Raw genomic sequence first — 15,000 nt, 5'->3', positions numbered from 1 at the left:
TTTTAAAGGGCCAATGTTCTGATGTTTCATCACATCATCATCATGGTTTTCGTTGTTTTGAAGCTCCGTCCCTCGATCAGTCGTTAGTTCAGTTTTGTTAGTTTGAACACTCTCTGCTACAGCCTGACCTGCAGGTACAACTACAGCAGCTTCCCCGTCGGAGTCCTTGTTCTGTTGCAGCAATGAAGATGAATTACTCGAAGCACTTTCACATCTTTCATCATTTTTGACATTGGTAATAACATCATCATCATCATCAATGACATCATCGTCATCATCTTCGCGTATTTGGTCTTGCCTACTTTTTTTTGCTTTTTCTTTAAAGCGACCAAGACAAGCTGGACTAGAACGTGCAATCATCATTCTCCTGAAACTTTCTCGAAGCGTGGCAACTTCTTTAGATTTAGAAGGAGGGGGAGCCTCTTCTGGAGCAATGTAACGGACGTGGATGTTGTTTTTTTCAATTTCACTTGGTATTTGCTGGTCTTCAAAGTCTTTGTCTGTGTCTTTGGTGCTGCAGCCGGTCTGGTTTGAATTACAACTACACAAACTGTCAGCATCAGAGACACTCACTTCATTGACTGCCGCTGCAAGATTCTCCAAACTTTTGTCAAGTTTCGATTGGACAGCGAAAGAGATGGGACCGAGGTTCTTTCGTGAGACTAAGTCTGGGCTGTAATTGATGTTCATTTGGACAGTCTGTGCAGCTAGGTCTGGTGTGCTGCTGCTCACGCGAGGATATGGTGGTGGTGGAGATGGTGGAGGAGGAGGCGGTTTGTAGTACACTTTATCATGCATGAAGTCTTCAGCTATGTAATCCCGACCTGGCATTCCTTGTGTGGCAACTGTGTTCAGCTCGGGTGAACTGTGTGTCGGCTTCACTATGAAATTGTTATACCAAGAATTTGATTGATAATCTACGTATCTTGAGTCCTGTTGTATGATGTTGGCATAGTGAGGGATGTTGTCTGTGTAACTGGTTAAAGTAGTCACTACTTGCTGTGGTAGAACAACTGGTGTTGTAATTGCTGTTGTGTAAACTGGCTGAGACTGTTGGGAGGAGGAGGAAGTGTTGATCTGTAGCGAATTGTCAATGCGTTGACGCATTAGTTGATTATAGTCGGGACTAGGGCGATAAGCCGGAAGCATGGCTTGGCGGTAGGTGAGGTCCTGTTGTTGAGATACATGCGCCGGAGCGGAGATTTGTGTAGGATATGACACATTGTTAGCGACTTGGGATGGATCTGACGTTTGGTTCACGTAGTGCTGTGCAACAACGTCAGGGGCGAAGCTGTCAACACCCGGTTGCGTATTACAGAAATTCTCTTTCGTCACACCGGGCTGCATATCCATCGCATAGTTTGGACTGTGAGAATATAAAGCAGTGTTTGGGTCAGCAGGATCGACTGAATCTAACGGAAGGTTAGTGGGGGCCACTTGGAAATCTTGAGCAGAACTTATAGAACCCATGTCACTTAAATCTGTTAAACTGCAGCTATTTGGTTTGAATGATTTATAAAATTTCTGTAAAAGACATGCAATTTGTTGAAAATATTTAGCCATTTCTGTGTCTTCTAAATAATATTGTATTGAAGTCTTTTGGGTATCGATAATAACACATTTTTTATTTTGGCCAATATGAGCAACAACAGACCAACGAAAAGATAAAGCTTGCTGACCATTAAGATAACGAGCGAAAATACCGTTGTTGGAAGTTCCTAAATATAATTCCTTACCAGAATCATCCTTAGCAGTGTAGTATTCCATACCGTATCCGTCGAGGGTTTGAGCCAGTTTAATATAATGTATGACAGCGACCATAGGATGTAACCCGATCAAACTATTGTGGAGAAAGAGTACATCTTGCAGCAGATCGGTCGTAATACTATCGTCCTTTGTCATATGTTTGGGAAGAATTTGCACGTCTCTAAACATCTCGACTGTGTGCTGTTCCGAATCATGGTGTCCCAATTCGGCCTGGAGGTAGTAGGCTGCCAGCCTGATGGCCTGTTCGCTGGAACATGAGATTCGACTGTCTAACACATCGGATTTCAGTTGTAGGAAATAATTGTAGCGAGCTCGGTTATCGTCAATCCTGTGGGCAGTCGATATGTAAAACATCACACCAAAGTAGAGACGTGGAATGTGAGCGTGTTTGTCCAGCTGCTTCTTTAGTGCTTTGTCCAAGTTAATCCAGTGGAATTGGAGTTTTTTGGTCACGTAACGAAATCCAAAGTATTCGAACTCCTCCAGTTTTAACATATGGGCAATAGTTCCGAGACAATCGTGTCCGGTACTGTCAGCTTTCAGTGAACATTCCAAGTAGGAGTTGTCTAGCATGTGCACCCCAACAACAAACTCGTACTTCGACGATACTTCATAACGTTTCGTACGTTTTAACTTGAAATTAAACGGCATTTTTGCACTGTAGACTTTCCCTCACTCATCTAACAAACGTTAATAATCGCTTAGTTAGAGGTCGGCGTGGCTGGTTGCTTTAGTATTTCAAGAATGAAGAGATGAAGAGATAAGGTCAGCCTTCACTACATACCATGTTCGGCTTCCATCTTTGTGTTGACAATGTATTTCCGAGGTAACCCGAACATTGCCGAGCGTGGTCGGCGGAAATACAAGCACCATGGCCAGCAGAAAGGCTGACGACGACAGCAAAGTAATTAGGTGAAAAAGTAATCTAAACTAAATGACGAACTAAAAATAAGAACTCTTTGATAGGCCTTTCGGTCATTCGAATGTCTTGATAGATCAATTACTGGTAATAGTAGTGTTCCGAGACCAATCTAATGACCTACACAGGAGAAACAGAGTGAAGAAGGCAGTGCTTTATTAATACAGAATTTACAGAAGTGAGGTTTACAAATCAAGGGGAGGTAAATCTGACAAATTATTTTTCTTCGCCAACTACGCCAACTTCATCCTCCACAAACAACTACCTTATCCTCCTATTCTAATTTGCTTAGCACAGCTTCTTTTTTTTCCTTTCTACTTCCTGTTATTGTATCACAGACCTGGCAAAGTCCTCTCCTCACCATCAGCCGCTTCCCTCAGCCTTCCTTCCCACCTTATAATGTCACAGACTGTTGTAAGGGTGGGTATACATACATACCTCGCGTTGTGTGGCGTGTGCCTCCCTCTCTCTCTCCCCTTTGTCTCTCCATACACTCCCCACTTTAATAATTGTTTTATTTAAACAAAGAACAAAATTTTAAAGACGACAGAACAATGGTATCGAAAGTTAACCAACAGATACGGAGCAAACAGTATCCAGGGCAAGCTACATATATATATATATACACACACACACACACACACGCGCGCATCATATGAGTGTGTGAAATATTAAAAACACAACTAAGTCCTAGTTTTATACTACAACGTACATTACGTTATATACAAAACTAACAAAGTGTTCAAAATATAACTTATTATATGTTTATGTATAAGCTTTAAGAAATATACCGCAAAGAAAACACATCAAGGGTTACTACATAATTTTGATTTCCATCTTTTTTCATCATCGTTTTCTAAATTTGCCTTCCAGGGTTCGAATCTGAACACGTGTCATTCGTTACTATTTTAAAATTTGAGTTATAATGATTGTTTTTGTCCATCTTTTTGCCACAAAGGAATAATACAGGGACCGATTACAAAAACAGCAGGCATACACAGAGAATCTAGTTGTCATAATAATAATGGTGGTTTCAAATTTTGGCACCAAGCCGGCAAGTTCAGAGGAAGGGTATGTCGATTTAATGATAATAATCCTTTCTACTTTAGGTACAAGGCCTGAAAAGTTTGGAGAGAGGGACCAGTAGATTACATCGACCTAATATTTGACTGATACTTATTTTATCGACCCCGAAAAGGATGAAAGGCAGATCTAGGCGGAATTTGAACTCAGAACGTTCAAGACCCGGACGAAATGCTGTTGAGCATTTTGTCCGTCGTGCCGACGATTCTGCCAGCTCGCCAATAATAATAATTACTACAAGAGATAGATTTTAGGTTTCAAGGATATAGTCGATTAGATCGACCACAGGAGGATGAAAGATGAAAAAGGTTAAGTTGACTTCGCCAGCATTTGAACTCAAAACGTCAAGTACAATGCTAAAAATAAATCGTAGCGCAAGACATTTAGTTTTACAACGCAATTGTAGAAATATTTCAAACTCACTTTATTTTTGACCGACAGGGGAAGAACTAAAGTTTTTATAACATTTACTATTGTAACACAGGCACAATATCTATCTATCTATCGATATATATATCTGTTAACGTTTATACTATCGCTGGCATAGATAAAATTCGTTAGAGTAATTATTACAGCATCGTTATGTATCACAATAAATATAAGTTATACAATATAAAACGAGAACTTTATATATTAAGTTGACGTTTGTTTAATCGCTGCTGATATTACGATTAATATCACAAAACTCCATGAATGCGGAAGGCGGTGAATATCAGACAACGGGACCCTTGGTAAACACTAAGGCTAACGCTTTAATTGACGTTGCATATCACATACATAACTACATTGCTTATAATATTTTACTGCTTTCATTCATTGGGCTCTCGTTTGCTAGGGCATTGTCTTCGAGGGGGGGGGGATTTCTTTCATTTATATCATCTCAACTATTTATGGAATGGAAGAGTTCGCCTATTGAGTTACATCCCTTTTGTATTATGTATGTAAATATGTATTTAAAGAAAGGTGTTGTAAACACACTCGCATACATACAAGAGGTTAGAAAATAAGAAGAATGCTAGCAGAGAGTAAAGATATGTATTTAGTCAGCAGGAGCCAGATCTTATATCGATAGCCAAGATTTTCCAGGTCATAAAAAGCGCGTACGTGGAATGTTTTATATGTATGAATATGTATGCATGCATGTATAACGGTGTGTGTGTATAAAAATTGGATGTGTGATAAAAGATTTGCTTCCCAACTACATGGATCCGGGTTCAGTCCCACTGCGTGGCACCTTGGGAAAGTGTCTTCTATTATAACCCCTACCCAAGACCGACCAGAGCTCTATTCGGCAGACGGAAACTGAAAGAAGCCTGCCGTATATATACATTTATATATATATCTATGTGTGTATCTTTGTGTCTGTCTCTCACCACCGCTTGACAACTTGTGTTAGTTTGTTTATGCCCCCGTGACTTGGCGATTTGAAGTACCAAGTTTTTAAAAAAAGTACTGGATTCGATTCGGTTAGCTAAAAAACCCTTCAAGGTGGTGCCCAAGCATGGCCGCTGTCCAATGACTGAAACAAGTAAAAAAAATAAAAGATATATAAATATATACCACACTGTGTGTGTGCACGCGCGTATTTGTTCAGCTGCAGGCAATGACAATCATTTCCTCTGTCATCTGCTTTCTGCCTTCCAAGACGTAAGAAATAAAACATTTTATTCATTTATTTTTTTTTTTAAACAGCTGTAAAACGTCTCAATATTATATTAGTTAAATGCGCAGAATGGCTGTGTGGTGAGAAGCTTGCTTCCTAACCACATAGTTCCAGGTTCAGTCCCACTGCATGGCACCTTGGACAAGTGTCTTCTACTATAGCCTTGCCTCACCAAAGCCTTGTGAGTGGATTTGGTAGACTGAAACTGAAAGAAGCCCACCATGTATATGTATGTATGTATATATATATATGTGTGTATGTGTGTGTGTGTCGTTTGTCCCCCCACCATCGTTTGACAACTGATGTTGGTGTGTTTATGTCCCTGTAATATAGTTCGGCAAAAGAGACTGATAGAATAAGTACTAGGCTTACAAAGAATAAGTCCTGGGGTCAATTTCTTCGACTAAAAAACCCTTTAAAGCAGTACTCCAGCATGGCCGCAGTCAAATGACTGAAACAAGTAAAAAAATAAAAACCAAGGCATGGGCAAGCTTTTTATCAGGTGGGCTGCACTACTAAAAACCTTGAAGGTAGTTTTCCATTAGGCATTAGGATCTTTACCCTTTGAACGGCAGTAATTTTAATCAAAAAATTAATTTTTTGTAACTAAACACTTTCAAACTTCGGACACTGGTAGAATGTGTCATATAAAACATCTTTTACTCTTAGTGTTGTTGAGAAAAGTTTATATTTTCAAAATTATTTCGTGTCAAAGTAGTCGTATTTTGGTAATTTCAACCAATCAATGACGTGTATTCAGCTGAATAAAATTACTGCCATTCAAAGGGTAAAGATCTGGCAGGCCAACCCATCTAAACATGAAAAAACATAAAACTGAAACAAATGAATATACCAACACTATCATTTTAAGACCCACTTTTCCATGCTTGCATCGGTTTGATGGAATTCACTGCAGCAAATCTTCAACATCCATATACTCTTCCTGTCATCAATCCTCATCAGTTTCCAAGCAAGGTAATATCTTCTCATGGCCAGGCATGTTTCCACAGAATATCGAAGTGGTGAGAAAGGATCTACAAACACTGGGATTCACAGAGAGGAAAACAGGGGACCAAGACTCCTGGCAGTTTGCTGTGCTTGAAAAGACACGTCAAACTAAGTAAAATCATGATTGTCCCTTACATCCCTCTCCACTTGAGCATCATTAATACTGCAGGATTGTAAGTGCTGGTGCTATATAAAAAGCACCCATACTGGTGCTATGTAAAAGCACTTAGTACACTTTGTAAAGTGGTTGGCATTAGGAAGGGCATCCAGCTATAGAAGCCATGCCAAAACAGACATGGAGTATGGACAGCTCTGTCAAGCTGGCCAGCTTCCGTCAAACTGTCCAACTTATGCAGGCATGGAAAACAGACGTTAAATGACAACAACGATGATGACCCTGCTTCTATGAAAACGACACTCACTCACAATTATCATGCAATGCCAAGACAAGGACAGGGGCACACACACACACACACACACACACACACACACATAACTGGGACTCTGTCAGTTACAATGACAAGGCTTCCAATTGACCTGATCAACAGAACAGCCTGCTCATGAAATTAATGCGCAAGTGGCTGAGCATTCCACAGACATGTGTACTCTTTACTCTTTAATGTAGTTCTCATGGAGATTCAGCGTGACACAGAATGTGACAAGGCTGGCCCTTTGAAATACAGGTACCACTCATTTTTACCAGCTGAGTAGACTGGAGCAACAAGAAATAAAGTATCTTGCTCAAGAACACAATGCACCACCTGGTATTGAACTCACAACCTTATGATCATATGCCAAATACCCTAATCACTAAGCCACATGCTTTCACACACATATGCAGACAACCAGCCTTTTTAGTTTCTATCTACCAAATCCACTCACAAAGTTTTGGTTGTGCCAGGGCCATTGTAGAGGACGTTCGCCCAAAGTGCAATGCAATAGGACTGATCCTAAGACCACATGGTTCGGCAGTGAGCTTCTTAACTATGCAACTACACTGTGTGTGAATGCATGTACATATGTGTGTTTGTTTACATCTGCACGTCAGAAAAGTCCTTCAGCTATGGACCCTCTTCCAATGGGTCATATGCTGGCTTTGTTCCTTCAAAGAACAATGGAATGAAATAGCCTTTACTTGAAAAACAGTTGTAAAACAATGCCTTAATACAATATTAGCTTAACCCCTGCTAGCATGGAAAAAACGTAAAAGAAACAAAACAAATGCACATCATCATCATCCTTTAATGTCTGTTTTCTATGCTGGCATGGGTTGGACGGTTACCCAGAGCTGGCAAGTAGAAGAGCTGCACCAGGTTCCAGTCTGATTTGGCTTGGTTTCTACAGCTGGATGCCCTTCCTAACGCCAATCACTGTACAGAGTAAGACGAATCAGATGCAGTGTGCAAAAGAGACAACTGCACTAGTTTGGACATATGATGCATATGAATGAGAACAGTTGTGTATAGAATTACTGAACACTCACAGTCGATAGAACCTATGGAAAAGAGAGACATGGGCTGAGAGGGTGCAGGCTGAGCTCAGGTTACTGAGCCTCATGGAAGATATGACAAAGGACTGTGATGATTAGTGATACGTAGTACTCAAGAAGACTCACTCAGCCCTACTAGCATATTATGACTGTTTTCAAAGCCTAGCGCACAACTGAGTACCTTTCCCAGACAACTAGACCCACCCTTCTCCTAAGCTACTTCTTATTGATATGCACTCCTCATTCTTACCATCAATGCCTCCCTCCCACTCTTGTTGGAATTCGTTTCTCACTTTCCCCCACTTGCAACCTCCAACTCCACACCCCACCACCACCACCACCCTATGCACCCATCCCTCCATCACTCTCCTATCTACTGGTATAAGAAATTAAAGCAGAACCTCATTATATGCCATACTGCCATCTCTCTACTGCTAGTCATCAACTCATGCCGACCTCCCCATCCCTGTTCAACATCCTCTGTGCTCATCTCATTCATCCCTTATATACATTACCCAACCACCTTTTCTTGTCCCTTTAGCATTCAGATTACTCTCTCAAATGTAATGTTTATTCACATTATTTTAAATCAATCCTACATTACCTCACAGCTTTGAGATTTTGATGATGTAATTGCTTATTTTTAGAATGACATTGCAAGGTAAGTGTAGAAGGCTGGTTCTGGCCAATATGAACATAAAACAAGTAGAATATTTAGGCCAGTTTAAATGCTAAAGGATTGTTCTTCTATATCCATGCTCCCTTGTATACATCTCTCAGACATATTACCATGAAGGTGCATTCTAGCACCTTGTCATCATCATATTTTCCTCCGTTTGAACCCTACCCTAACCTACCCCTATCCAGCCATATAAAATACACAGTATCCATTCCTCCACATACAGTAAACCTGTTCTTACTCTTCACACTAACCTTCAATCTCTCAAAGACCTTGCATAAAGCACTCAGCCTCTCTACTATGCTCCCACTTAGTTAAGAGGGGTTTTTCAGTCTCACAAGTTAGATGACCTCATTAGTGAGGGTACTGCAAAAAAGTACCCAGTAAAGTGGTTGTTGGTTATCAATACAATTGTTATTGACAGGGATCACTCAATGTCCCTCAATGTTTTCTTCTCTAGTTCACTGAAAATGACGCCAAGTGACCATTATGGTGTATACACACTTGAACGAACAAGATAACACTGAGATGTTAGTCTGATGATCAATTTTTGCCATATCAACATCATCATCATCATCATTTAGCATCTGTTTTCCATGCTGGCATGGGTTAGACGGTTTGACTGGGACTTTTAAGCCTGCTAGCTCTACCAGGCTCCTGTCTGATTTGGCAGGGTTTCTATGGCTGGATGCTTTTCCTAATGCCAACCACTGGCCACGACTATAATTTCACTTGGCTTGACATGTCTTCTCAAGCACAGCAAATTGCCAAAGTTCTTAATCACTTGTCACTGCCTCCATGAGACTCAACATCTGAAAATCATGCTTCACCACCTCATCCCATGTCTTCCTGGGTCTACCTCTTCCACAGGTTTCCTCCACAGTTAGAGATCGGCGCTTCTTTACGAAGTGGTCCTCACCCACCAGTAATTACTGCTATCTAATCCATGGTCCCAAGTAGGGTTTTACTTGATAACTTAGCATATCAACAAAGTATATTAACCCTGCATTTCTTTGTCAATTATTTTCCCCCCACTTTCATCACTTCAGCAATTATCTCCACTTTCTTAATCTTATTGTAGTTCTTTTATTCATCTCTTAACATTCACTATTACTATTTTCATTTTTTTTTCTTTCTGTTCATTGTTATTTATTCATATATATATTTTTTTTCTGAAGGCAGCAAGCCGGCAGAATTGTTACCATGTTCAACACAATGCTTAGCAGTGTGTCCTTTCGGTGCTTTTCAGTTCTGAGTTCAAATTCCACCAAGGCTGACTTTACTTTGCATCCTTCCAGGGTTGATAAAATAAATGTCAACTGAGTACTAGGGTTGATGTAATCAATTAATCCTTTCCTCTTGACATTGCTGGTCTTGTGCCAAAATTAGAAAGAATTATTATTTTCACTATTATTATTATTATTATTATTATTATTATTATCAGTATTATTAAGGTGGTGAGCTGGCAGAATCATTGGCACACTGGGCAAAATGCTTAGCAGCACTTCGTCCATCTTTACATTCTAAGTTCAAATTCCACCGAGGTCAACTCTGCCTTTCATCCTTTCAAGGTTGATAAAATAAGTATCAGTCAAGCACTGGGGTCGATGTAATCGACTCATCCCCTCCCGCAAAATTGCTGCCTTTGTGGCTAAATTTGAAATCATGATTATTATTAATTATTATTAAGGCAGCGTGCTGACAGAATCATTAGCACACCGGGTGAAATGCTTAGTGGTATTTCGTCAGCCACTACGTTCTGAGTTCAAATTCCACCGAGGTCAACTTTGCCTTTCATTCTTTTGATTAAATAAGTACCAGTTACGCACTGTCGTTGATGTAATCAACTTACCCCCTCCCCACAAATTTCAGGCTTCGTGCCTATAATAGAAAGGATTATCATTATTATTACCCTCATCATCATCATCAAGATGGCGAGCTGACAAAACCATTAGCACATCAGGCAAATATTTAGTGGCATTTTATCTATCCTTACATTCTGAGTTCAAATTCTGCCAGGGTCAACTTTGCTTTTCATCCTTTCGGGGTTGATAAAATAAGTACCAGTTGAATACTTGGGTCGATGTGGTCAACTATCCCCATACCCTGAAATTTCAGGCCTTGTACCTTCAGTAAAAAGTGTTGTTGTTGTTATTGCTGCTGCTGCTGATGATGATCCTATTACTATTTGTAAGATAAACTAATAAATTTATGCTTCCTACAAAAGTACCTTGAATAATAGTAATTCTGTTCAAGCTTCACTGACACTGTCTAACCACTTCTGCCATCACAAACTAATGTAGCTAATTTGTAAACCTATAATCAATACAACACTACTGTTTTCAAAATACACAGGCATGGCTGTGTGGTAAGAAGCCTTCTTCCCTACCACATGGTCCCAGGTTCAGTTTGACTGTGTAGCACCTGGGGCAGGTGTCTTCTACTATATGCCAACCAAAGCCTTGTGAGTGGGTTTGGTAGATGGAAACTGAAAGAAGCCCATCATGTGTGTGAGAGAGAGAGAGAGAAAGAGTTTTTGAGTCTGTGTTTGTCCTCCAACGCTGCTTGACAACTGGTGTGGGTGTGTTTATGTTGCTATAACTTAGCAGTTTGGCAAAAGAGACCAATAAACAAGTAACAAGCTTTTAAAAAAATAGTAAGTCCAGGGTGTCAATTCGTTCGACTAAAACCCTTCATGGCAGTATCCCAACATGGCTGCAGTCAAATAAAAGTAAAAGATAAAAGACAACCTTAAAAATCCCCATGTTTGGTGGGTAGGGAATAGGTGATTTTGTGGTAAGTCAACCTGCTAGAAATAACAGCCAAATCTACTCACCTTCATACTTTTAACTGTTTTAAAAATGTAAAGATGCATTGATTTTATGATGGTAAGGTGAAGAATGTTTTACCAATGTATATGCTTGATCACAGTGTTGACTCGGGGTTAAACAACAATTGGTCATTGAGTTCACTATTGCACGCATTTGGACCAGATAAGCACTATACTTCTGTCCACTTTGTTCTTGAAAGCTGTCGGAGCTGGACATTAACCACATCAATCTCGCCTACAAAAACGTCACAACTGTTACAACTCCTTTCACGACACACACCACTTATTTTAAATCAGAAAAGGGCATACTAGACACAGCGTAGTGCGGGATTGTCTAAGTTGGAACGCTATTGATCATAGATTTGTCCCACTGTATGCTGGTCTAGAGAGCTAAACAACTCCTTTAACTCCAGTATTTGAAAATCTATTTATCGCTTTGCTTCATCTGAAAGACGCCAAAAGTCCAACAGACGACATTGTCAGAGCATACAGGGAGGGGAAGTAACTCAGAAAGACAGTTTTAAACACACACACATACACACACACAAAATGAAGACTCTGGTTACGAAAGTCTTTGTTAACGTATGCTTTTCCATTACTTCAGCAAGGAATAATATTACCATGACTACGAGCGATTTCCAGAATTAATTAAATAATTAACGAAAAGCTAAAGTAACAAATTTGAGTCTGTGTTTGTCCTCCAACGCTTTGGTTGGCATATAGTAGAAGACACCTGCCCAAGGTGCTACACAGTCAAACTGAATTACTTCCCCTTGTTCACAGTCTTTTATCTTGTATCAAGAGAAAATGGAAATAAACAAAAAGCAACCACATGGCTTTCAGTTAATCATATGTGTAACTTCGAATATGCATTGTCATTCATTAACAGAAGCAGAATTTTTCAAAGAAAAATTAGTGTTGTGCTAGATTTATTTTTCTTAAAATTAAAATATTCCCCAACATATTTCGAAGAAGTTAACTAATTTTGAAACATCAATTGATCAAAAATATAATTTATATAATTCAAAGAAAAAGAATAAGTGTAAGCGCAACGGTGTGGAAAGGCATACGTAGGCTCTTATGTCTCACACACAGATGGAATGGCAAAAGCTAATATTATTGTGGATGGGTACCACATAAAAGCACTCGTGCTGGTACCACATTAAAAGCACCCAGCACAAACTTAGGAACGGCATCTAACCGCAGAAACCAAGCCAAATCAGACTGGAACCTGGTGTAGCTCTCAGACTTGTCACCTCCGGTCAAACTGTCCAACCCTTGCCAGCATGGAAAATGGACATTAAAAAGGATGATAATGAAGATATATATATATATATCATCATCGTAATTTAAACAGTATGATTTGGTATGAAGAGTGTTGATTTGCAAGAGCCCTGTGCTGGTGCCACATCAAAAGCACCCAGCACGCTGTAAAGGTGTTGGCTTTAGGAAGGGCATCTAGCAGTAGAAACCAAGCCATATCAGACTGGAACCTGGTGCAGCTCTCCAGCTTGTCCGCTCTGGTCAAACCGTCCGACCTATGCCATCATGGAAAACGGACGTTAAAGGATGATGAGGAAAAAAAATTTAGCTTAATGATTCGCTAAGTGGTTCATACATTTGTGAAAAAAAATTATGTCTATTTACGAACGGCCTGAAAGAGATGTTCCTGTTACCATTAACGGAAAATCAGTTAAGTTTGAAATCAATAATAGCTGGATCAAATTTATTTAACAAGCATCCTGATGTTCAATGTCGCAAGGCAGGAAGAAAGCAGTTCAGACCCAATCGCTGCAGGAACATATCGTGCAGAATTTTATAAAATTACGAAAGGGAGTAGTCTGTTCTCATCAGATTTTTAACCGTGAAACAGGCCTTTTTGGAGAAAGAAAAAGAAGAAGAAAACAGGCCCGAGTTACGAAGAGCTTGTTTGCTGTGTGGTTCATTCATGTTTGCTCCCACTGTACATGACTACCGCAAAGAGAAAAGTCTCTCAATGAAGGCTCTTCTTGTTCCTGTACACCCGTCCAGCTTCGTGAACCAAACTACCAGAGAAGATGGATTTTACAAAATTCCATTTCCTGCCACCGCCGCCTCCTCCTCCGCAACAGCCCATCGGTCAGCAAGTGATTGTGTCTTTTTAAAAAATTATACACAGGATTTACTTTGAAGAAACTTTATTGATGTAACAAAAAAAAAAAAATGGGGGAAAAAATCCCTTCACCATTGCAGATGGTGTGCATTTAATAGTGAAAGTCATGGGGTGAGCTCGAAATGTGTGAACTCTTCTTGGAGAGCATTCTGGCGTGTTGTCTATTCAATAGAATTTGAAATGTTTTAACCCGAGCCTGTACTGGAGGAGGAAACTGTACGTTATTCTAGTTCTATAGATCTTGAGGTGAATGGACAGGACATAAATCATTTGGCTGAAGAGCAAAGAACTATCCAACGACAACCTGAAGGGGCTACATCAGAACTGGACTGTCAGGAAGAGAATCAAAAGGAAAAATTGAAGAATGTATTTTGTTTCTAGCGTGAGCTACCAGACACTGTAAGAACACATCACCCAGCTCTGAAGATCTTGTGTCAGATATGAACTAGTTTTCCCATAAAGCGTTGCAATACTTTGGGACTGTCCAGAAGAATAGCAATCCTCCTTGGATGCCTTTTAAAAAATGACCCAAGAATCTTACTTTTCAATATGAGAAAATCTAGATATTGTTATACTTGGGGATGGTCATTTTTTTGCCAATTAAACACTCACTATTTATTTGATCTTCAGTTTAGCTTTATTATTATTGTTATATTTCGAGATGGTCATTTTCTTTTCTTGCCAAATAAACACGCTGTACATATTCGTTCTCCACTCATTTATTATTGTTCTTATTTTATCTATGCCCATTGTCTGGAAATCTTTCGTCACACACCTGAGTAGGGGATCAATTTAAGGAATATTCGGCTGTGATTTCTAACATATCGAGCAAGTTGTTGTTTAGCCCCAAGTTAGCCCTGCTCAAACTGACACGTGAGCAAAAGCATTCCAGTCGTGACTATCTGACGTATTTCATGTCGTTTTTTTTAAGGTCGTAGTGTGTAATTTGAATGAGATTTGGCTGTTATTTTCAACTGGTTAAGCGAATTACAATAGGATAATGCTTGAGTGACTTCCTGCTTTTTCTCAACCGCATTTGTAACAGAAGTCGAGAGTTGACCTAAAGGAATTAGAACGGCTCAACTGAAAGCTTGATTCTGTCATCTATGATTTATTGGCCACACAGGCTACAAAGTAACGGCAATAGTCCGAGTCGATACTTAACCTTAGTCAGTATATTACTGGTAGTCATTCTGAATTTTTTTTCCCATTACAGCTGGAGAACAAAACCAAGTATTGTTAGGTATTTATTAGTGTAAAGTACCATGTTAGCCCCGACTCAACACAACATCTATGATCAAGTATCCGTACTGAGACCGAAACGTCTTCCCTTTTAAGTTTTCAAGTAATGTACATCCTTTACTTTCGCACCACGTACTATTTCTATCATGTTAGGCGATGGAATTTATA

The 15,000-nt window shown here is 39.7% G+C and overlaps 3 protein-coding genes across 5 annotated transcripts in view; 1 reads left to right on the top strand and 2 right to left on the bottom strand.

The window, feature by feature from the left end:
* LOC106875172 (tyrosine-protein phosphatase non-receptor type 21) overlaps positions 1–2,576 on the bottom strand; it is a 3,903-nt gene extending 1,327 nt beyond the window's left edge. The window contains exon 1 of the mRNA XM_014923202.3: positions 1–2,576. This exon is cut by the window's left edge and continues 1,327 nt beyond it. Coding sequence (XP_014778688.1) covers positions 1–2,418 — 2,418 coding nt within the window. The 5' untranslated portion in view covers positions 2,419–2,576.
* LOC106869517 (elongator complex protein 4) overlaps positions 1–15,000 on the bottom strand; it is a 121,160-nt gene that overhangs the window by 103,667 nt on the left and 2,493 nt on the right. The window lies entirely within an intron of this gene.
* The window catches only part of LOC106875173 (DNA repair protein XRCC4), a 47,917-nt gene continuing 35,666 nt past the window's right edge, over positions 2,750–15,000 (top strand). Inside the window, exon 1 of one of the 3 annotated variants that reach the window (XM_014923203.3) lies at positions 2,750–2,888. The gene's annotated coding sequence lies outside the window, so the exon portion shown is untranslated. Of the gene's footprint in view, positions 2,889–3,736; positions 3,758–15,000 lie in introns of those variants that run through there. The other 2 variants (XM_014923206.3, XM_089341090.1) reach the window with 2 other exon arrangements.

This window comes from Octopus bimaculoides, chromosome 24 (assembly GCF_046866305.1).
Source record: "Octopus bimaculoides isolate indiv1 chromosome 24, ASM4686630v1, whole genome shotgun sequence".
NCBI classification, from domain to species: Eukaryota; Metazoa; Mollusca; class Cephalopoda; order Octopoda; family Octopodidae; genus Octopus; species Octopus bimaculoides.
Note: the sequence above shows the minus strand (reverse complement) of the source record. Positions and strands in the feature narration are given on the sequence as shown.